Genomic DNA, 25,141 nt, shown 5'->3' on the forward strand with positions numbered 1-25,141 from the left:
TCTTTCTTTTATTTGAACTGCTATAAACAACATGGGTAGCCTAAGGTTTAGCTTGTGGTTGTACATTTTGGAAAAACCCAACGATTTCGCCATCTCGCACAAATTAAGACTTTTCATGTGACTAGGTTGACTAAATAATCTATCAACACTGTGACATGGTGAATTCTTGTGTAAATGTTATTGCATTATGGGTTATTAACCTGTTATTCTCATGATAGAGTGGTATTAGAGCGAGAGAGTACACAGACGGTCACATCCTCTGGTTGAGAACTAATACATCAGAATTTCAATGAAGCCATGTGATCTCTATTGACATTCAAGGGCAGCTGCATTGCACCAAGACAGACCACTCGAAGACCATCGCCTCGCATATGTTATAATCATATCAGCATCCTGACACTGATGCTCCAACTCAAGGGACAATCTCCTGTCCCTCTCCTAACATCCTAGCATTCAACTGCTGCCCACAGCATTATATCTCTGTATATTTCTAGGGGAATACATCAGGACAGATGACGGCCTGAGCCGAACCAGTTAATCTGAACTGAAAACCAAACTCCTCCAGGTTTCTCCTCCTCTGTCTGTGCTCATCTGCTCCCGCGAGAGTGGAGAAGCACTTATGCAAATGAGCAGTGACAGCATTATTGTGGAAGGAATATCAATGGAGTAATTACAGCACAGCCAGCACTCCTTTCCCCACCACCCCTGCCCGACTTCATCTCGCAGCCCAGCTATGGCTCTCCCCGAGGGGGGAGGAGGAGACAGCAGCCACACTCTCTGGATCCAGAGCTAATAATCGAGGCACAGGTACAGGCACTGAGGGAGTCAGCCCGGGGTCCTGAGACACAGACGTGGCTAAACGTGGCCCGAGGTCCCAGAGAGTGATCACAACACCAGTCTAATGATTAATGTGCAGTGAGCTGTGTTTAAACGCTCTAAAATTGTGTATGTGTTTCTCTCCATGTGTATGTAAATCTATGTTTTCTTGAGTGGATTGAGGTGGTGAGTTTTGAAGGCACTTGCACTACTGAAGGATGTCAAGTCACAATTGTAAACACAATTGTTAACTTTGTAATTGTAAACATTAGTTAATGTGTAAGGCATTTTATATCTGTTGAGGTCATCTTATTATGGGATGTATGACATATGTCGATATCATCGGTTATTTAAGAGATTTTTTTTAAACTCATTGATATCGCTTTTTTTTTCAGATTACCAATGCCCACTAAAAGTTAATATTTAACACTAATAAATAAATACAACTGTTAAGTGTACTCTTTAGAAAATCTCAAAATGAATGTCCAGTTTGTATACAGTAAAGTATAATGCATTGATGCATAAATGTCCTTTTAGCATTTAAAATTATTACATTTTTTAAAACAATTGTCAGCTTACATTATTGGCCAATTTTATCATCAGTGCATCCCTACAACTTTTAGAAAATGTAACTTTTAGCAGATATACACATTTATAATATACATAAATTCTCTTCAATATAAAAAAAGACAAACAATATCAGTGACTTATCTTGCACTCACCAACGTTTCCAAATTTGTGTCCAATATATTGTAGCATGTGAATGTCCATCCCACTAATGCCAATTAGTAAATAATGGTTAACAACTGACATATACAAGTAAGGCTATTTTGAGGCTAAAAAAGGGACAAGCCCTTCAATATGTGATGTGTCCCATCCCAACTTCCTGTTTCAATACATCAGCACAATAAAACTGTGCTCGTAAAGCCATTTCACAGGCTTCTCAAAAGAGTGTTGATAGTTACATGAGCAATCTGCAACTGCACGTGTCACAAATAATCAGGACTTCACGTTGGCGTGAGTGAATTACATCCAACATTAAGCTTCTGCAGTGAACTCCAAGGGATAGAGAAAAGTCTTTTTAACTATCCATGAAACGTCAAAGCATTCCCGCAGACTGAAAATATACAGCTCAAAGCAAGATTTACTCTAGCCTAAAAGAGAATATAACAGGGTCTAGATCTTAGCATACTTATGCTTGCTTACAGGATTAGCGTTCATCAGTGAATCTAAGGTGATTTACTCTGACAGGCTCTGGAAACAAGCTGGCGATTGTCCAATGAGCAAACACTTTTGGCATGTAAGAGTTGTCTAATTTAATGCTCAAATTTGTCTCTTTGTGCTTAGGGAAAGCACTCCTAGCCCCATTAATCCATGTGAAACAAAAGTCATGCACGCCTGAAAACCAGTAATCTTTCATCCTCACCATCTATTCACAGGTGAAGGATGGGTATGGCTATAAATAACGAGGGGGGGAAGAAAAGAGGAGGAAACGAGACCAGAAAAAGCAAGGGAGAGAAAACTAAGGGGAAAGAGGCGATAGCTTCAAAGCCGCCACATTCTTTAATACCCCCCTAAGGCTGAGCATTAACACGGCCAGGGCTGGAATGCTCCTGTGGTTCTATCACTAGCATGAGCGATACCCCCAAAAACACTACAGTAAACACTTGATTGCAGGTAAAGCTTCACGAAAGTGTCAAAAGAGTTTCACAAATCTGCTCAATAAATAAGAGAAGGGATGAGGAATTAATAAATGTGCAAGAGATCAGGAGACTTCTTCAGAGGGCAAGAGGAGTGGAGTAAGGGTCACGCCCAAGACCCCGAACACATTCTGTTACTGCACGGCACTGGCGATGTCCAAGCACCTCATAGATCAGAGCAAGCTTATCCACACACTTATCTCACCAGCAATAACTCCCAATTAAAACTCAGAGAGAGTAAAACAGATTAAGTGTGAGACAGGATCCCGAGGTTTCTGAGGCCATTCGCCCCTTCCGTCCGCGCCAGCCTCTTCATTCACGTGTTCGCACTCCAACGGACAGCCAAAACAAATCGCTCGTGACCCCACTGGCATATAAATTTTGATTATAGGGGTGAAATGTGCTTGAGGATTCCCTACCACACATTTCTGAGGTCTGTGTGGCCTTAATAAATCAGAGAATCATGCCTAGTAGTTTTGCCCGATCCTTCCATAAAAAAATGCTTTCTAGCAAAAACCAATGTTTTGCTTCAGATGGGAATCGGTTTACTGGCCTAGTGGTTAATGTATTGGAATATGCCATGGGGATACAAAAAAAAAACAGCTGTGTTTTTATAATGATAATGGTTTGAGAACATATATACGATTGCATAGCAATCAGGTCAATTAAGGCTCAGTGAAAATGAAAGGATTGGCATTTATTGCGAATACCAGCCTGACACACATCGTATCATTTATACAGCAGATTGATGAATGTTTCCATGCAGAGCTAACCTGGAAAATAAACAAATATGATGGTGAACGTAGGAAAGAAATAAGCAACTGTCAAGTGTGATCTTCATTCGCTCACTGGCCTTTCAGAGAACAAATTGTTACAGCACAATAAAAAAAAATGCAGAAATAGGATATCGGTCTGTGGTGTGAAGTTTCGTGTTTCTTTTTTCATGTTCATTTTTAACTGCCATTGTTCTTGTGTTTAAGAGGTCTGTTTTGCGTTCTCTCAGTTTTATTTTTCTTCACGGCAATAAAAATAACGAATTAAAATAACGGGCAACTCTCCACAGCATGAGCCCCCGCCGTGGGAGGAGCCGTAAAGTCGATGCTAACATGATTAACAGTGTTGACAATGAAAAAATAAAGAGTAAGAAAAAACATGCCCTCTCTATTTATTTTTCCTGTTCCCTTCTATGGTGCTCTTTCCTGCTTTTCTTTGATCCTGCGGGTCTTATGAACCTTCCACATAAACTGCTACGTGCGAAGGACACTTTAAGTGCATCCTGGATTTGATGCAATGCATCTGCATGGATGTCGCCAGAATCACAAATCTCGAGGATGAAACGGACATCTACACTCATGCAACCACTGGAAAATGACATCTCTTTCTATCTGAAATATCTTAAGAATAGGTTACACGCTCCCAGTCTAGCACCTAAACGCATTTGGAGTATAGCGAGTGAGCACAGGCTTTGAAATATCAACCACTTGTGCAATTACCTACAGGCCTCTGGTGGTTTGCCGCCACAGGGCGAGTGTCCATCTCGGGGAGGACAGCCTAGACACGAAAACCGAGATAAAGAATGTGCACCTTGCTGAAATCAGTCTCTGATGTTCACATCTCACCAGTACCCTGCTGGAATATAATCAAAATACAGCATTAAAGAACCAAGGACTAATAATGACGTGGTACTGATTTATAGGTAATCGGGGAATTGCACACATAGGACATTTTTGAAAGTTCTTTAAAGTCCCCCTGTAGTCAATAATTGTATCCCTTAAAAAATCTTCATGCCTTAAAATAGCTTGAATGTAAGATTTAGTATACGCGGTTCTATGAATATACAAATTAGCCCCGCCTCCACTCACTCGCACCAGCTCAGAGATCCACTCGTTGACCTGAATCACCAGCGATTTTAAACCGCGTTTTTGAGACTGTCTTTGGTTCACTGCATTTTTAAAGAGAAAAAACTCAGCAATGGTGTTGAATTATGCATTTGTACATGGTTTGTCTTAAAGCATATTAAAAACACCACAAACAACATTTAAAGCATGATTTTCACTACAGGGAGACTTTAAACACCCCAAATCCCATGACGGTTGATATCTGTTATACACTTTTGCTCTGTGGAATGATAATCTAGTGTTAAAAATGAGTTCCAGTGTTTACAAAGAATGTTTTTTGTCTATATAATGAAAGTCAAAACGATTCAAAAACAACTTTGGACAACTTCTTTTGTGTGCCACAGAAGAAGAAAGAAAGAACAACTTCTTTTGTGTGCCACAAAAGAAGAAAGAAAGACAAACAGGTTTGAAATGGTGTTTGGTGAGTAGTATTATCTATCAACCCTCTATGGACACACTGAAGCTCGAGTCGCCATTGGCTAGTAATTTTATTTTTATTTTACTCGGCAGACGTTTTTAGATGGAATGCAAGGATGCTAATAAAATAATATATTACATAAATTAATTTTAAACACTATTAAAGTCAAGTAAACATTTTGCAATAAAATAAGAACAACTAACCAAAATATAACCAATAGCACAAATAAACAATAGAACAAAGATGCTAATTAAATAAACAGTGCTTTTCAGGTTTTTCATGTAGATCTAACAGTAGTTAGATACAGATTAGGTAGATCAGTACAGAATTGAATAAAGTAATCAGAAGTAAAATAACACTCCATAGTCTTTGTTTGATTAACATTAAAAACACAGACAGTAGCAGGAATATTAGGCTGCTGTCACTTTAAGACACAATGCACGGATATATTGATACTGTACACATGCATTTTCTTTCTAAACTGTTTACGTTCACTTAAGACATAGCCGACTGTTTACTAGAATACTCGCCAAGACAGGCATTTTGATAATTTGGTGTGAAATTGTCTGTTCAAGTGCAAGAAGACGTAAAAGAGAGCTCAATTCAGTATTTACGTCACATGCTGTCAGATGCGGCTTTCTGTGTGCATGCTTCGTATGTGTTTGGTGACACATTTAACTGTGTTTGGTGAAACTTATTTTTTGCCTCTGACTCAATTACAGGTGACTGTAATCATACAATTTACAAGCCATTGGCTAATTAATGACATTTTTAGTCGCCTCTTGTGAAATTTTGTTGCATATGCGAGTGATTTACTCGCATTTTAGAGGGTTGTCTATGCACATTAATTGGACTATGATTGGGCTTGCCCTTGTGTGTGTGCACCAAATGTCTACCATTTAACCTGTTTAGAGGTCCTCAAACACATTACACACAAACACACACGTAAAAAAAACCCACTGCAAATACTTCGACTTTCCAATTATACTACCAAAAGACACCTCTGGACAAGCTATCGCTCCTACAAGCACCCCTTTGAGAAGACTTGACTTTCTCAATCAAATTTCCATGTCTTCGTCATCACAGATATGAAAGACTCAGGGTTAAATAACTAATTAAATAAAAAAGAAAGGAAACAAAATACAGATTCAACCAGAGAAGAAATGAACACTGATTGCAGAGGCCAAATAAGAGTTTCCATTTGGGGTTGCCAAAGCACCGTTAAATATTATGGGCACATCAGGGTGCAAAGAGAGCCTGTTGGTCAGCCCAGAGGGGAGTATGACATCTGACACAGAGCAGAGGCGTTCTGGACCACGCAGACCCCATGCTTCAAAAGAACTGCATGGGAAACAGACAACACTGCTACATTTGGGTCACAAATGGGCCTCCAGCAGAAAACGTGAAGAACAGGTATCATGAGGAACACAATCACAAGTTATACAATCCTAGTCTTCGCTGAACTCAAGCAAAAACATATCCTAACGAAGTCACATGAAACCTTAGAGCAAGCGTATACTTATTTATCTTGCTTTGACTTTCAACAACTGCGGTTGAACTCAAACCCAAGGGCCCCAAGAGTTGTCGGGTCTTAGATGCAGTATGGCTTGAGGGGCCGATCTCCAATGCTGCATGTGTCAGGGCTTTTGCTCCAGTTGTCGGTACACTTTTATAGCTTCCTTGAAATATCTTTAAAAGAGGAGCTATAGTGAGCTAAAGAAAACTGCTTTAAAACATTAGGGTGTAAATCTCTTTTAATACTACAGAACCCTGTGTTAATGCTGCCTTCAGAAACCACTCACCATATTTCTCTCCCTCTCTTTCCCTGTTTTCTTCCTCGCAGCTCTCCCCTCACTACATATGATGTGGAACTGAAAGACCACATCTTCAAATTCTGCACAACTAAAAGTGTTTTTCAGATACACTATGTGAACTCGGGCCAAAAGGCCAAAAAGTCTTCCTGTTTGGCTCTCAAGCTGCTCGTTTGTCTTTCTCTCACCGGTCAGAAAGACGTAACATTTCAATTACGAAAAACCGAAAGACTTCTTTTATAATCCTTGACGAATGTTCACTGAGGTTCATCCGATGGCTAGCAAAAGAGTTTCTTCGCAGCTGCTCGCATGTCTCCCACGGAGGGGAAAAAAACCCCACATGGGTGGGAGATACTTGGAGTTCTCAAAAAATAATGACGTTTGAGCCTTTTGATTGATCGTATATCTCTCCCTGGAGAATGATACAGTTTTTGGGAGACATTAAAAACCTGACAGAGAAAAATACAGATTCAGTGCAGAGACAGCAGAGGACGGTCCCGTGGTCGGCATCGTGGAAATGTGCAGGAGTATTGCAAGGCCTGTTGGAGCAACAGACGGTTTGGGAAAAGAAATAAAACTTCATGTTTTACCTGTGATGATGACATCACTACGGAATAACAATCGAGCAAAAAGGAACGTTGGGACGTAGCAAGCAAAAACTTGGTGGAAAATCAAGGCCAGTTTTTCCTTTTCTTAAACTCTCAGGGCTGCGGTGAGCTTCAACCCTATAATAAAATAATGCACAGCAGTGTGTGTAGTGGATCTCTGTTTGAAAAATACTTGTGGAGCAAAAGAAAAACACATGGTGCGTAGTGTGGCACAAAACATATTTCATGCATGACTTTGGAGAATGTTAATAAGGATTAGAAACATACTTCAACTAATGTTCGGGTTCCCTCGTGGGGCCATGACTGATTTTTACTCATGTTTTTCAAATGGGGAAGACATAACATCTGAGGTAAAAGTTAACATTTTTTAAAAACAAAAAAGGTAGAAAACACTTTTAGGGGTATAATTTGTGAGTACGGTACAGAGAAAGGGAATCATTCTTCTCTCTTAATAGCTAATTCTGAGCGGTTCTCTTGCATTCGCTCTCTTTCTGCAGTCTTTATTTCATTAGGATGTCATGTCAGGGGCCCTCAAGTCTCCCTCTGACCCCACACTCCGAGCACGGCTTCTGGTTAATGTTACATCGATATGGCTCTGGTAAAAAAAATGCTGTAACGTAAAATGTATGTTAGGTTTCCAAGGAAAGATGGACCAATTAATCTGATTATAGTCTCAAATCCGACAACATGTGTACGCGTGTATCTAAGCATGTGGGATGCAGATGTGCGGCGCGTATGCGTGCCTGCAAGCGTGTAACCGGCGGATCAGCCCAAAATGTTGAGAGGATACAGCAGCTGCCCTTCCATTGCGAATAAACCGAATGTCAGCTCTGCAAAAAAAAACCCTCTGCAGCCTGTCAGATACAGAAACATCACCACTACTTGAAAATCACGAAGCAAATACGCCACCAGGCTCTGCCACTTTGTTAAAAAGGCAAACACCCACACCACACTGACACAGAGAGGGGTTTTTTTACAGAGCATGTGTCCGTGTGTGAGCGTCATATGGATTGTGGGAGTATTTTTCAAAATTAGGTTGCAGATTTGTTGCGGGCAAAACAATGTGCTAAATGTAAATAATTAACTGCAACCAACCATGTAATGTTTAGAAATGACAGAACCATATGGTTTAAATGAGAGGATGAACCTTTCCCCATAGGATATACGTGCAATCAAACTAATATTTCCATCATTTTAATTTGGCCTGTGCAGTTCAATATTGATACATTTTAAGGACTGACTGTAAGCTTTTGTTCAATTTTTCGCTACAAATCTGCATCCCAAAGCAAAGCCAGTTGAGATATACTGGTTCACTGTGACTGAATACACTCTTGTTCGTCACATGATGTTATGTAGTAAGACAACTCAGCAACTATATGCAAATACAGCCCACGTGTGAGTGATAGACAGCTGCCCTGAGACTGGGAAATAACGACACGAAAGAGCCATGAAAGGGATACAGAAGTGAAATCATAAACCTCTGTCCAAGCCTTCATGCTCCATTTGATATCATAACACTAAAGCACTTAACACTTCAGAGCAGATCATTTGTTCTTCTCCGCTTACATCACTGGGTCCAACGTTACGGACGATGTGTTTGCTGGGCTCTCTTTTTGAAAACTATGACACATTACTGACCTTGCTTTGATTGTGCTTTGCTAATAGTATGTAAATTGGTTGGGAGAGCATCTTATCTAGACCAGTCATTCTCAAGTGGTGTTTTGTGACCCAAAAATGTGTTGCAAGTCTATTCGGATATATTAGAATGAAGGGGAACAAACAATGCTAAACTACAAATTAATGATGAATGACAAAATCGGAGAACAGAACAGAAAACAGAAAAATAAGAAATTGGTTCAGTGGCACACACTCTCTAAAGCATTTCCAAAAGAAGTATTCACATGACACTGCACTAAATTCAAAATTGCCTGTTGTAGCAGAATCAAATGCTAAATGTGATGTTGCCAACCACCTAAGCGCCATCTTTTAAACAGCGACCATCTTTTAAAGTCCCCATGAATTCAAAATTGACCATACATACTTTGTTTGCCTAAATTGATCGTTTTGTGGTGAATAATTCATCCATGTAAGTCAATCCACACAAAAACATTTTTTGGCTTCCTAATCTTTAATCAAAATCTGAAATTTCCCCTCCCCTCTGCATTGGAGGACCTTCCCTGATGACGTAGGTTTGACGGTTTGGGTGTCTGCTTAACATCCGTAACCACGCCCCTCCAAATGACAGTAGACAGGCTGAATGAAAACACCTACTTTTCTAGATCCAATCAGGTGCTAGTTGGGAAAAAAAGCCATGCCCACTATTTTGCCTCATTTAGTATTCCGTTTCTCTCGGAAATACGTCACAACACTGGAGAAAAGTCGTTTGCAACTTCCGGTTCACGGGGACTTTAAGCAGAATCTTTTACGCAAGCCGTTTTCAGGATTTGTTGAACAACTTGCTCGGTCCCAGTAAAAATTTACTGATAAATCCTTGTTTTACCTTGTTTATTCGCCACCAAATTAAAACAAATAATTGACTTTTATCTCAACTTTCAAAGTCAAATTTGCAATTGCGAGTTATAGAGAATTCAGTCAGAATTGTGAGATAGAGACGTGCAATTCTGAAAAAAGAAGATATCACGCAATTCTGACTTTATATCTCGCAATTGCAAGTTTATATCTCACAATTCTGAGATTGAGATTGAGTAGAATATTTATCTACAAACCACTGGAAATCCTCTTATTTGACAGCGATGAAGAAGGTCGTTAGAAGGTTTGACACCTGGATGTGAAACTTGAATGACCAAAACAGTATCAAAACATTAACAGAGTACAAAAAAGCATTTAATATGTAGAGTTATTGGACATGTACCTTGGAGTATTAAATACGGTAACGCTTCCTTTTACAGTACAGTACTTACGTGTACTTACAGTGTACTTACCTAGAAAGTACTGGCTAATATAAGGTAAGTACATGGGTTAAGGGTAGGTTTAGGGGTAGGTTCAGGGTTAGTACCTAGTCATTACCCAGTAATTGTAATTACTATAATAAGTACATAGTATGTACATGGGTAACAGGACTGTAAAAGGAAGCGTTACCATAAATACTATGGTATTAAATACTATTGATACCATTTAATACTATGGTATCAATGGATTGAATGCCCTGGACATAATATTTCATGAGAAAGAAATCATTAAATCATTATTTTGTCACAGATACCAAACCCTCTGTATAAATAAGACTATGTTTAGTTGGTTATGTTTAGTTAACGACAAGTTAGTTGGCGGACTAATAAATCCGCCAACCCATAGCCTCACAACCAACGCACTTTAAAATGACGTCTCGTTTCTGAATTTGAATACAGTCTGCTTTTATTCCACAACATAATGTGTATTATTTTAGATATTATATAGCCTAATGTATAACACTATATTTGAATCCTTTAACTCTTGTAAAGAGTATGCAAACGTGGATGAAGGTGACAGCAAATTGTTTGGATTGTAGCAGACTGTTCATCTCACAGATGGAGATGTTTTTGGGTGCGTGGGGTGTTCAGGCTTTGCCCTCAGGTGGTTTGGCACCGTGTCCCACCACTACAGAGCAGAAGAAGGAGGGCAGAGAGGAGTCTGGCGCACGGTGTGATGTGGAGCTGGAGGTCAGGGCTCTGCCGCCTCTCCAGCTGAGCACCAAGCGCCACACACCGGCTCTGGTTTCATGTTCTGGGCCGGGGGTCAGGATCGCTTTCCCCCTGCTAACTGCAGGGGCAGGGGCCGCTCCTCACGCCTGACAACAGACAGACGCCCACCTCGGGAGGGGGGAATGGACTTACTCACTCACTCCCGAGAAAAAACAACAGGAACAGGGAAGCCAGGAGAAGAGATGGATTGGTCTGAGATGGAGAACATGTTTGAGGCCATAACAGAAATATTTGACTCCAAAGCCAATCTTTTTCGGGGCAAAACATGTAAAAGTCAGGTCTATCTATTTTCCATATGTGACTCAAGTGACTATGGCTATGTTTCTCATCCAGTTCTTACTGCTGAATAAGCAATTCTAAGGTTCAGTGTTTCTTCGAAAACACTATTATGTCTGAACAGCATGTTTGTGTTTGTGGTTATGAATCCTGCCAAAAAAAGATGGGCATCGGGGGGACTGGTAAAAAGTGTACTATCAAAACAACAGCATTCACAAGGTAAAACAATAAAGAGAATGCATTGTTTGACACTAAAACAAAGAACACGTAATATCTCAATATCAATCAGACAATATATTAGGTTTTTCGGTCTCGCTCGTAAGTAAACAAAGACACATGAGTCTTCATTAAAATGGCACTATGGAATAAATCATTTTCCTTTATTCGATTTTCAGAAACCCTCAATATTTCATTCTCTCATCCACCTTTTTTTAGACTAGCAGATCATTTTGCTGCACTTGCGAGTCGTGGAAATTCCCAGGAAGATGTATTGTGGCTCTTTTCAGAGAAATATTAGCATCCAGCCAGGAGAGACATGGAAGGATAGCGGAGAGAGGGGGGTGGGGGTTAGGGTGGGTGAGGAGGAAAAAGGCACAGACGATCAGTATCATACTTTTAGGATTTTTTTTTTTTTTTTGGCTCACAGAGGTTGCATCCCTGCATAAAAAAGCAAGAAGAGACCTGACCTAAATATGACATCACAACATCCTTGGCTGAAACCTTCTCTAAAACAAAACTTTTTTAAAAAAAAACTATTTTTAATCTGTTCTGCTTCTAATAAAATTGTCTGGGTTCAATACAAGTTAAGAACAATTGACAGCATAATGTTTATTGCCACAAAAATTATTAGCATTTTCTTAATATATATAAAATAATTTTTACAATGCAAGTTAATAGGGCCAATTCCCGCAGGATTTAAAATAAAAATGTAAAGCATATCATTTTACAAAAGCTTTTACATTAATTGTTCTACTAGTCTTGTATTATGTTTTAGCTGTAGTTGATCTTGAAGTTGTTCTTGTCATTATTAAGGTTTACTGGCTATACTATTGAAACAGAGAGTGCTTTTACAATGTTTAAACATTGGCCCTATTTAATTTCCTTGGCAAGTGCCTCACAACGATTTTTCTCCCGTTTTCTTTTTTCTTTTTTTTTTAAGAAAAGGAGGGACAAGCAGCTTTGTAGATCTTAACATCATGCCGCAAATGCTGTCGAACGATCTTAACTTGCACTGAACCCAGAATATTCCTTTAATTCCAATGAGTATGAAATTAAAACTAATTGTGTTTACATTGCTGTGGCTGTGTGTTTAACTCCTCGGAATCTTCTGACAGAAGATTATTAAAATTTTGAAACATCTGCAATCCAGTTAGGTGGTTTTTCCTGTCATTCCATTCTCTATCACTGTGCCTCTCATTGACTCCGCCTAACATCCAAATATTTCCACTCTCCACTTTTTGAAGCCGCCATGGGTCTTTTGACCTCCAGCACAAATCATTTTAGCTGCTTGCGGGGGGCTCGCAGTCCCATGGAGGTATGGAAATACGATCCCCACCATCTCCTGCTCACGTTTGTTTTCCTTGGTCCAGTCAGCGATGGGCCGATCAGCAGTGATCCCCATCGCGACAGAAGATCAGGACCGTGGGTGGGGAAACAGGAGGTCTTGCTGGTCGGAACGCTGTTTTTTCAGTTTACTTTAACCTGTCTCCTACTTCAGCTTCCCCACAACCCTGGGAGGGAGATTAGGAATATTTAGACCGCTAAATTTGGGATTCAGGATTTCGTCCCGGATACACACACACACACTCACTCTCTCACACACACTGAGCAATGACACTCCTTCTCTGATGCACAGCTTATTTCATTTACTTCAAGCCAACTTTCTGAACAACAGTTTAGACATTGTAGTACAATTCTGACTTCTTCTCTAAAATCTTCAGTGATAAGTGAGCGATCGGCGATTATAAAAGTTCAGATAGCTTATATTAATGGGAAAAAAACCCAATCATGATAATAGCTTGATAAATTTGAAGTTATGAACTTAAATGTAGTCTTACACACACCAAAATAGTACAAAAATGTAAAACAAATGGCATTTTGTCACATAACTTAAAAATGTCCTTCATACACAAACAGATCTCAATATAGGTCCAGAAAAAAAATGTCAGAGACTCAATTAACTAAATTAATTTAGTCCACCAAGGAAAGTCATTTTTAAGGGTCAAATCAGTTAGAAAAAGCTTCTTACGGTAACAACGACACTTTTTTTTGTTTTTTTGTTTTTATAGTGTAGATAAATAAGATCGTTTTTGTTCTTTTGTTCAATTGCTGGTGAAAAAAAACCCTAATAGGATAAAGCCATTTAATTTTCATGCACCAATGAAAGACACATACCACAACTCATATTATCATATAAGAGGTCAATGAGGTTTTAGAAATCAGCTTCTGTTTTCGTGGTTTTGAGCAGAAGCTTACAATAAGGCATTTAATGGGGCATTCAATGAGTTAATGCATGGGGCCAATATCTGAAGGATTTAAAAGCATACATTTGAAGCTTATAATTTTTATAAAAGCACTGACTGTCTGTAAAAAATTATATGATCAATGTTTTTACATTGCTTTAACTTATCCAAATAAGTTAAGCGATTTTCAACTTTAGACAAGGTTCAACTCATTGTTTTAAGTCAGTTTAATGTAAATTAAGTTGAAAGGACTTAAATATCCAAGTTGATTGTAGCCTACTTAAATATTTAAGGCATCAACCTTTTTCCAGTGTGTATAAACTTGTATTTTAACTTTACACTTCTGCTCAAAACCATTGTTTGATAAAAAAAAACGCATGATTCCATCGTTAATGTTTAACGTTTCAACCACACAAAACATTTTAGCCAACCAAAACGCAAACTGTCACGTTCACCTTCAAACATCAGTATGGTAGGGATTCAATTGCTAGCCATAGTAACGTTTCCAATATTTCTGTTTAATTTTCCTGAAAAGTCCGTCCAAGTACCTTGGTGGTATGACAGCATTCAAGATCGTTCTAACTGCTACTCTTCTCTTTCCCTTTGTAACGAAAATGAAGAAATGTCACAATCTGGCTTTAGAACTGTGGTCGCGAGGAGGAAGGTAATTGGCTGGTTGAGGTAATCAGATCGTTTCAGAGCATCTGATCTGCAGTCTAACAGACTTCCAACTAGTTGAATGAGTAAATAAAGAACTGTGGGAGCTCCAGCTGAAGACAGATTACCTCTAGCTCCAGGAGGGTCCGACCCGGAGAAAGCTTATTCCACGTGAAGGAAAACTGAGCGGGCGCAAAAGACCACAAAGCATCCAGCGAGAACCAGCAAAAGTCATTCTTTCAAATGACCCCTAAAACACCCTGATATGGGGCCCATACATGGTGAGGCGAGTTCTGACATTTAAAGGGATAATTCACCCAAAATTGAAAAATCTGTCGGCATTTACTCACCCTCAGGTCGTCCCAAAACTGTATGACTTTCTTTTGTCTGTGGAACACAAAAGAAGATGTTTTGTAGAATGTTAGAGTCCAAACAAAGTTCTTCAAAGAACACCGAGACAGTCTTTAGTGTTCCACAGAAGAAAGAACGTCACACAGGTTTGTATCCACGAGAGGGCAAGTAAATGACAGCATTTTCCATTTTTGGTGGAGTATCCCTTGGTACATGAACACCTGCCAGAATTCTTCAATTTGTGCTGAAATGCTACTGGGATATGTTCTTTTTATAGACCATCAAGAGCTTTGTACTTTATGAAAATGCATTCCGAACAAGGGTTAAATGGAGGGAGCAAACTGCTTAATGCATGTGTGACTGTGCCTGTCTGCGAGCCTGAGCCCCATAAGATCCCTCTCATGCTCACTTGGCTGTGAGAGAGGGCTCAGAGGGAGGAAGTGGCAGTGGTCCCATTCCAAAGCACTGTCCCATTCCACCTCATTCTTCCCTCTTTTCTCCCTCTGACACAAATAAGAGGATTAGGGCACACAGCTTCCGTCAGTCCCTCCATTCAAGACAATGCGGCAAAGAGCTTAGTAAGATAGCCTTGGATAGCGGAGCAGACCTGTCATTCAAATCAGCTAGTACTATGGCTGTTGGGAGGCTAATCTCATTAGGATATGAAAAAAGAAAGAGAGGGAGAGAGAGAGTCTGAAAGTCCAAGATGAGATTTGATTATCATCCTCATAACTCGCATCTAAGACATGCGCCAAGCTTAAATCTTCTTGTCTATGACAAGTCAGTTGAAACACTCTCGCAAGACAACTTAATAGTCCAGGATTATTTTGGAGGATGTAGAGACTTTGAAAGACACCAATAATTGTTATATCACTGGATTATGTCGCTGCTGGTTTTGCATTCATGAATTCTACTTTATTTCCAGCTTTATTTGAATGATGTAGGTTATTTCGCAAACTCAAGATCCTTGTTTTGAGACAAACCCACTTGCGTAATGTCTTCATATAGGTTGAATGTGTTGGGTGGAGATAGTGATGCCCCGTGGCACCACTTGTCACCCCAGTGCTAGTGTTTCCGAGCGTATACCTGTGAAAAGCCTGCTTTTAGGAATAACACTGTGGAGGCACTGAGCTTCATCACTATGTTGAGAACACTGTGAAATAATGAGCCTATAGCAACATTGAAGAGAAATTATGGAAATGATGTCATGATTTTGGCTTCTTAGTATTTTTCTTTGCATAGTGGATGGTATCCATTTATTCCCATGAAAAAATACTGTGGCTCAGCATCCCAACCAGTCCAACACAAACACATCTTAAATGGCATTTAGAAACAGCCTTTTCTGTTTGTCCAACCAATGGTTGACGAGGGGAGTGTTCCAGACATTATTTCTGCAATTTTGTTTGGTGATGTTATAGTGGTGCTAAGAAAATTACACACAGATTGATTATCCAATTCAGGATAATTATAGATTAGAAATGTCTTAATAAATTATTGGGTAACACTTTACAATAAGACTAGTTAATGTATTAACTAACATGAACTATCCATGAGCAATACATTTGCTACAGTATTTATTAATCTTTGTTAACATTAGTTAATAAAAATAAAGCTGTTCATTGTTTGCTCATATTAGTTCACGGTGCATTAACTAATGTTAACAAGATTTTAATAAAGTATTAGTAAATGTTGAAATTAACGTTAACAAATATTAATAAATGCTGTATAAGTGCAGTTCATTATTAGTTCATGCTAACTAGTGTAGTTAACTAATGTTAACTAACAAACCTAATTGTAACGTGTTCCCAATTATTGTAAAATATTTAATTTAGTTTAAGTTTCATGAGATGAATAATATATTCTAATTATGATGCTATAGTAACATCCATCATAAAATGTTAGCTTATTCATAGCAATTATTATATAAATAATAAGGCAAATGTATGTACAAAATAATTTGAATATGTATGTAAATATAGAAATATAAACATTAATTAAGTTTAGGTAAAAAAAACACAACTTTTCAAAATCATAGTCAAGTGTCAACAAAACATCAGTGTTTCGAGGTCAGTTCAAATAAATTAAAAGTGTTCGTGATGACATTTCCATAATATCACATTCATAATGCAAAGAAATATTAGCTTCTGCATGTACTGTATTTATAATAGCAAAATAAATATCCTTTAAAGTTGTCTCTGGCTGGCACATTAAACATATAGACATAGCACACAGTTTCTATGGTTAAATACTATCACAGCTGTAGAGTTACATGTCAAGGACATTTACTAACACATCTAAAAGAGAAGAGACTTGTATAGAGAAAACTAAATAATCTATTCCATGAATGGATTTAAATGTAAAACCCAGCCATCTAACGCTCCCGTCTACACCAGAATAACATCCCGTTAGGTCAAAGCGTTAAACGTCTGGTGGTGGGGGGTGTGTGTGGCACAAGTCACGAGATGACAGATGATTGCATCATCCTAATGCTGCCAGGAGAGGCTGGGCTAATGTTGACACAAAACCTAATACTTCCTTGCAGAGGAACAGGCTGGCTCAGGCTCGGCCTCATCCCAGAGCAGGGCGCTATACGAGGGCCTTCAACACTGCAAGCAAAAAAAAACCCTGAGCGCTGCAGGATTAGGACCCGGCGTCCTCGCTTCTCTAAACGTGCGAGAACTACCATTTCTCACACTTTCATTAAAGCAGCTTTCATTTTTATATTTACACAACTACACAAACAAGTATTCAAGAACATTACAAATCATTCAAATCATTTGAAACAATGATAATATGGGAGAGTAAAGGCATTCTGGTTAAAAACACGATGTCAGGGTGTGTTGGGAGGGTGTATACGGCTCAAGTCATGTAGAAAACACACTGCCAGGACCAAAATCCACTCATGTCAGCGGGAATATGGTATCCCGCTCGCAAAGCAGAGCTAATTAAAAAACAACACATCGCAGGAGGACGCCCCCACGGTGCTAAAATAGAACTATCAGCACACCAGGGGATCGTCCACAACTTCCTACTTCGAGCAAATTATCCCTGGACCAAGACTAACAACAGACTTGAGCCAGGTTCAAGGACCAAAGGGGAACATTCAAACACTCAGCATTCAAATAATGCAGTAGGCCTATACTGTTAAATAACACTGTGATATTGCACTGCAGAAGTTATGTCATATCTAGCCTATCTTGCACACATACTGAGTGCACAGAAAGCCTCCCTTGCATGTGGTACAGAAATCCTAATGTCTATTTGAGAATAATTCAATTCACGGGTTACAGCCACTAAAGCCATCTTTGCCGAAAACCTATTCTGCCTGCATTTTAAACAACATTAATATAAACTTAATTATAATTACATTTAGCCTAATTTAAACAGTTTTTACAGCTTTTCTGATTTTAAAAGTTAATGTTCTGATAACAAAAGATAAAAGACTCCAAACTTTGTAAATGTTTTTTAAATGAGAGATTTAATAGTCTATATTATAGTCTAATTTAGAGAATGAATAATAGTCTATTGAGGTTATTTAATATTTCTTTTCCTGTCTCCTTTGAGCAAGCAAGCAAAAAAAAAAAGAAAGAAAGAAAGAAATGTAAAAAAAATATTGTGCAGGCTGTAGGCTATCTATTGTAGACTAGTGGCGTTGCAATTCAAATGAATTCCGATTAATTTGCAATACAGTAACGAGAATTCCCACTAATAGCTTGAAAACACAATTATATTTCCATAACCTGTGTCTTTAATTGGCACTAATGCAAAGGTCTGCTGAGCCATTTAAAGAATATTATATGCAGATCGTAATTCCAAAGCTAATCCTCTAATAACGAAAGGCTGTTATTCCAAGTTACTCTTGAACTACAGCGAGGTGAAATTTCCGCGCCAAAACAAGCTATAAATTCCCGCCGGTAAGCTCGTGCTGTAAATAGCTGACAGAGAGGTGTGAATATGAACGTTTGCCCAATGTCGTGATTTACGGTTATAATGATTATAGGGCATGAATCAATTGATGCTAGCATGTCATTAGGCGGAGTTCCACCAGACACGGCCAAAGGCTTCAACTTGGAGCCACGGGCGCTTTGCGGGGTTGACAAGTACAACCTAAATGAACGTCATAAAAGTCAAAAAGGTGCCAATTACATCTACTAAGTGGCCCGTCATTGAGAAAAAAATAAACAAATATTACTGCTAGCTACCTGTGTAGCACGCGCGTAATAGGACCTCCATTGCAGAATAATGCAGGAATGCGTAATGCGAGCAAAAAGAGATCAGACAGGAAAATATGATTTACACTAACCTAACATCTGATTGACATCCAGTCTTAGAAATCATAACAGAGTTAAGATTACAAAAAGAAAAATAATTTTTAAAAAGGAGAGGACTCCAAAGACAAGCATATAGGCTAAATCTAAACAGTCCTTATGAAGGCTAGTCTAGATAATAGCCTATAGCCTACTCAGAAAACCTCTTTCCCATGTTTGGCATGTCTCGCGCTACCTGCCGTCTCCAGGGTAATGGAATATAAGACCAGAGCTATGAAATTAATTTTGTTAACACTAACTCTTCACGGTCAAGCTGGAAAAATCGGCGACTATTAAAGTCAGGCGGTAGATATGGCCTTTTAATTGTTGCTTGGTGTCCGATAGAGAAGCCCCAGTTTTCACAATGAGAGAGGGAGCGATATTTCAAAACCCCATGACACAAAAGCTATAGCTAGAGTAGACAAACACGGGAAGAAGACGACATGCAACATAAGGCGCCCTGCGGTCGGTCCACACTCACAGCTTCAGGACCGGGTGAAGATCAACACAGCACTCACCCACTGAGCACATTCAAACTATCCCATACCATGACCAGGCCTTCATCATTTTATAGAAAAGATGAATAAGAAGTCCGATTCGAGCAGAATGTAATGGTTGCACACGATGTTAAAATATAGGCTTTTTTTAACATTCATGATCAAAGGCATTCTGTAATAGAACAATAGAAACGACCACGAGTGCATACACCACCACCACCACCACCAACACCAACAACAACAACAACAATAGCCTAATAATAATAATAATACTAGGCTATATATATATATATATATATATATATATATATATATACACACACACACACACACACACATATATATATATAGGCTACATATATATATATATATATATAATGCTATTAATACTTATAATACTAGGCCTAACAACAATTATAAATTACCTTAATAAATTAATGGAAACATTTGATGAATAAATAAAAATAAAAATAAGTAGGGAAAATGTACGTTTATTATCTGCGAGCAGACAAGAAATTAAAGAATAGGCTATATATATTTTCCAGAAATATAAACGCGGAATGTCTAATTTAGGGCTAAATATTTTCTGGCGATTTACCATTGGCATGTAAATAAAGGTAAAATTAAGATAGGCCTACATTAATAATCTGGGGTGACCATCAATCTGCGTTAAATAAACCTATGCGTGAACGACAGGTGATCAAACAATTATGTCGGCCTGGATTAATCGAAATAAACGAAGAAACGACCACTTTAAATGAAATCGCTTAATTTTCATTCCCATTGCGTTGCAAATAACAGCCCAAAGGTTCCTTCAAAATCCTTCAAAGGTTCCTCAGTTTAGAAACAAGAAAGAAAGAACAAGACAACGCAGGTAATATGCTACAAACTAAATGTATTAAGCTATCTATAACTATATCTTAAAGGTCTAAAAATATAAGGACTAATCTTCACTGCTCCAAAGTACACTTGGTGGCTCAATTGTAAAACTAACACCATTTTAAGACGTTGACAAGTTCAACAAAATCATACCACCAACTCCACCATAGCTACAGTCCAACTTTACGAACGGAAAGACTAGAAGTATCATCTCGTGCGTAAAAACGAAAATTGTGTCATGTCTTTGCTTGATCACAGTTGAATAAAAAAAAAAACTAAAGCAATGAACCTGCGCGCGTGTTACACTAAAAAAAGAAAGAAAATCCATGCCCTTACTGTTGGTAGTCATGTTTGCAGTAAAGTTTCCTCTCCCGGAAGTAGCAGCTGGTGGTGAGCGGTTGTTGACACACGGCGCATTGCAAACACTCCTCGTGCCATGAAGACTCGTTGACGCGCATCAGAAAGCGGTCAGATATCGGCCGCTGGCACCCCTCACACACCGCCTGGTGATGGCACTCCGTCCCTGGAGGGCAAAAGCATCATTTTAATACTAACACACTGACTGCATCTGAATTTTTAAAATAAGGATTTATAAATGGGCTACTGAATAAGTGGCTAATCTTTTATTATAGGTTACTATTGCCATATTAAATAATATGACAAAATAAATAGTGTGTGAATAACTTTCAATTTACCACCATACTGTATGTACGATGGGATGTATTATTACTAGGCTATTATAATTATTAATAATCATTATTATATACGCACGAAATTCAAATAACGCAACTTTCAGCCAAAACTAAATATAAAAAGTATACATACATGCTAGCTATACATGATTGCGACGATTATAGCGATATGTGATGCAAAATAATTGACAATATAATATTTGTACTTTGTGTTTATATAGCCTACCCACAAAAACATTTGCAACAAAAAAAAAGACTATAGAATTATGTAGCAGTTTGTTGTTGTAGTTGTTGCTTGTCAGTCTGTCTGTTTGCTTGCGCGCGCGCGCGCGCGTGTGTGTGTGTGTGCAACATGTGTCTGTGTGTGTGTTTTATTTAAATTTATTTAGGCCTGTTTTTATTTTTTACCATAAGCTTTTTATTTATTCGCCAGGATTTAGACGTTCAATTTGTAGTTCAAATGAAGCAGTCATAATAAGATATATTTCTGTAGGTGTGAGAATGAGAAATAGGCTAAAATTGTTTGTACCATGAAAATGCCAATTTTGAAGCATGGAAATAAATGCATTACGTTGCGCATAAAATGTAAGAGAAATGGATGTTATACATCAGTTGTGTGCTGTGGTTATTTTATCTGGGAAATAACTTTGATAATTGGACAGATATGCGGCCGGCCGGTAAAATGCATGACACATGAGGAGGATGCATCCCAGCCGCTTGCATAGCTCGACTGCCACAGTTCCAGCTGTAGTTCTCTTCAACATCTTGATTTAAAAAAGCATTATAACATTCTCAGAAATTATCTTTTCGTATTCTCCGAATATATACTGAAGACACTGAATCACTTACCCAGCATAACTCCAAGTGTAGCCTGTCCCGACCGCAGCGGATGGTCTTCGAGTTTTATACCGTCCAACATCTTTAAATATTCCCACTGTTACCTGCAAGGGAACTCCGTCCTAGTGACTCGGGACCTGTTGTAATATCCATAACAACACATTTGTCAGAGTTGTCCACGCTTTAAATCCCCAAACTACAGCACACAACATCAGTTGATATTACAGAAATCTCAATCTAAGATGGCCAGCTCAAGAAAACTTTTCATTGCAATTGCCACTTGCAAGATTACTATATGCTCTTGATCAAACCTTGGTACAGAAGCACAACAAAACATAACTATAAAACTTAAAACACGCACTAAATCACCTGTTAATTACCGGCCGAGTCAGTCTAGACGTTTTCTGCACGAAGCGCAAAGTTTGTATCCCGGCAGTGCGCTATCACGAGCTGCAAGGGAAGATCCTCCCTTTCCTACACCGTGCACAAGTCGTCTCGACCCGCAAAACTTTTCAGGAAATTAGTACAAATCCACGAAAATATAAAGGAGATGTCTAAACGTTAACTCTTAAATTAGTGCACCATTCGGCTCCCTGCAGCTTGAGAAATCTCAAAACTGAGATAGGCTTGAGAGAAAGCACCCTCCCCTTTTGGTCGCGTCACTTCGCAGACTATTGACTGACTTAGGGATGCTATTGGTGCGCCAGTGTTCGTGCACTCCGCCGAGTGGAACTAAATGCGTTCCGCCTTCCAAATCGCATTGCCTCCCAAACTAGAGGCGCACAAGGATGGTAAACAACGTTACGAAAATTGTGGTGAAAATAAACGAGTCTGAAAACACAGTCTAATTCGAACTAAAGCTTTGCCTAAAGGAAAGAAAGAAAGAAAGAAAGAAAGAAAGAAAGAAAGAAAGAAAGAAAGAAAGAAAGAAAGAAAGAAAGAAAGAAAGAAAGAAAGAAAGAAAGAAAGAAAGAAAGAAAGAAAGAAAGAAAGAAAGAAAGAAAGAAAGAAAGAAAGAAAGAAAGATGTGAAATGCGCGCGACTCTTCTGTGTCTATAAATGTATTACTTAAAAAAATTTGTTGAGGACTCAAAATGCAACATTTCTACATCTGTGGGGAATCAACATCCATATCTGAAGTGATAAAAAAGAAAGCAAGAAAGAGCTGTTAAGTCAATATAGTGTATGTTGAAACAATTTTAAGTATATTCATTTAATTATAACTTAAAATATGGATGTTGATGCCCCACAGACTGTATATAGGTAGCCTATGTAGAAATGTTTTTTTTTAAAGCGGGAATAGGCTACATTTAGCCTATAGAACAGTCGCGCATTTTTTTTTTTTTTTTTTTTTTTTTTTTTACAATATATGATTTGCGTATTAATGAACAACTCCTTCAACCAATTTAACGAAATTACGACGCAAAAAATAAAACAGAACAAAAAGGTACATGTATTTTATCTGCAACAAAACACCATAAATAGGCTAACTGTTATTTGTATTCTTGATTTTTTTTTAGTAGCAGAAGTATCCCACACTTTGCATCGCAGTGTTTATGTGTGATTACGATGAATACAGAAGAAAACAAGTCATTTGTAATCTGTGGCTCTGTTTGCAATTAGCCTACGCGTAATTTCTTTTGTAATTAATCACAATAACGGCAAATTTGTAACATGCGTATTGTAATGTAAAATGTTACTGTTATTGTTGTTGTCGTAAATAGAGCTCTTTGGTTCCCCCCTCTCCTCTCATGCAGAGGCTGCTGGCTTTGATATCAGGTAGCGGAGCATCACGCCTGCCCCGTCCGCGTGCTTTGTGCTTTTGTGTCCATTATGAAGCCTCGAACCTTCTGACCCTCGTCCACGATGCACCTGGAGATCAGGGCCGATAACCACAGACAGCGGATGACAGAGTCAGATGAAATAAAATGCAGTCCTATTGGATGTCTGGGATAGAGTAATAATACTACCGATTAAACAGAAAAGATAAAAATCGAGCTAATTTTATTTAGTGCGCTTTGTTTGTTTCGTTCCGGCGGGACCGCTTTGGATAGATCTATTCTCATCCAAAACCAATAAACCAATCAAAAGAGGACGCATCTGAACAAATGAAATGATGCAACAGATAAGTGATGAATCTTTTATACATTTATTAAAATGTGTAGCTTCTTTGTAATTTGATTATTCTGTTACCCTGGCAATTTATTTAGGGGAGTACATTCTAACTCTAACCATTAAGACATTTCGTTCTTATTAAAAACAACGAAGACACGTTTAACTAAATTTTGCAGAGCATAATTTATAGCGGTATTGCGAGGAAACATTTTTTTTGCTCACCGTTTTGATCATGAGGGAAAACAATAAATCAGCTGTATTTATGGCAGCCCAATGCTTCACAAATATTTGAGACAGACTAACGATAGCCATGACTACCAATGATATACATGGACTACCTATTGAGAGCAATTGTTAGGATCCCAGTGCTGGGTATTTTTGGTTGAGACCCACTAATGGTTGCGCCTTTCATCTTCAGGTATTTATTAATTGCACGTGTCCTCAGTTGTTGCTGAGATTAACTACATAGTCAAGTTCTCGTTCTCCCTCTATTTATATATAAAAAAACTCTTTAAGTACCTAAAGGAAGCCTCTGTTAGAATGTTCTAAATTTTGTCGCAATAAGATAATTGATTTAGCTCATTGCATAGGCTATTTCATAATATATAATGGGATTTGGCCAGTCAAACGTCAGTTTTTAATATAACTAAAAACAACGACTTGCCTTCAACGCCTCAAGTCTTGTAGGCTACTCAAGCATGGGAGTTAACACGCTCTTTTCCAAACATCATATAGTACACTGAGAGGGAGGAATGCACGCGCTTTACTCCTCGCGCTATACATAATTCGTCACGCTCCCCTGTTACCGCCTCACTCCCGGGATTCCGTACTACCTCCGAGCCATTTAGGAGACTTCAAGCAGTCGCCAAGTGAGATACCTATGACGACCCCTCATTATAGAGTAGTCTAACCCCCACCAGCCCAACACCTTTAAAAATAAATGTCTTCAGTTGACACTCAGAAAACCATAGGCCACGGCGGCCAGTTCATTACAGTCCTCTAAACGGTTTATTCTCGGTCGAACTCAACTGATAATGTATTTTTAGTACTTTCTCCATTACTGCAGCATGCCGCATGATGATCAGCAAGGTCACTGATCACCAAATACTCAATCAA

The 25,141-nt window shown here is 38.6% G+C and overlaps 1 protein-coding gene across 2 annotated transcripts in view; it reads right to left on the minus strand.

Moving 5' to 3' along the window:
- Nucleotides 1-24,296, minus strand: part of lmx1bb (LIM homeobox transcription factor 1, beta b) — a 69,756-nt gene extending 45,460 nt beyond the window's left edge. The window contains exons 1-3 of one of the 2 annotated variants that reach the window (XM_056237492.1): nucleotides 23,611-24,296; nucleotides 21,923-22,047; nucleotides 20,718-20,904 (exon numbers count right to left, since the gene is read on the minus strand). In XM_056237492.1, the coding sequence (XP_056093467.1) occupies nucleotides 20,718-20,904; nucleotides 21,923-21,992 (257 nt within the window). In that variant the 5' untranslated portion in view covers nucleotides 21,993-22,047; nucleotides 23,611-24,296. Of the gene's footprint in view, nucleotides 1-20,717; nucleotides 20,905-21,922; nucleotides 22,048-22,279; nucleotides 22,617-23,610 lie in introns of those variants that run through there. The other variant, XM_056237491.1, reaches the window with a different exon arrangement.
- Between the last annotated feature and the right edge of the window lie 845 nt (nucleotides 24,297-25,141).

Source organism: Rhinichthys klamathensis, unplaced genomic scaffold (genome assembly GCF_029890125.1).
Source record: "Rhinichthys klamathensis goyatoka isolate OS25496 unplaced genomic scaffold, OSU_Roscu_1.1 h1tg000487l_1, whole genome shotgun sequence".
NCBI lineage: Eukaryota > Metazoa > Chordata > Actinopteri > Cypriniformes > Leuciscidae > Rhinichthys > Rhinichthys klamathensis.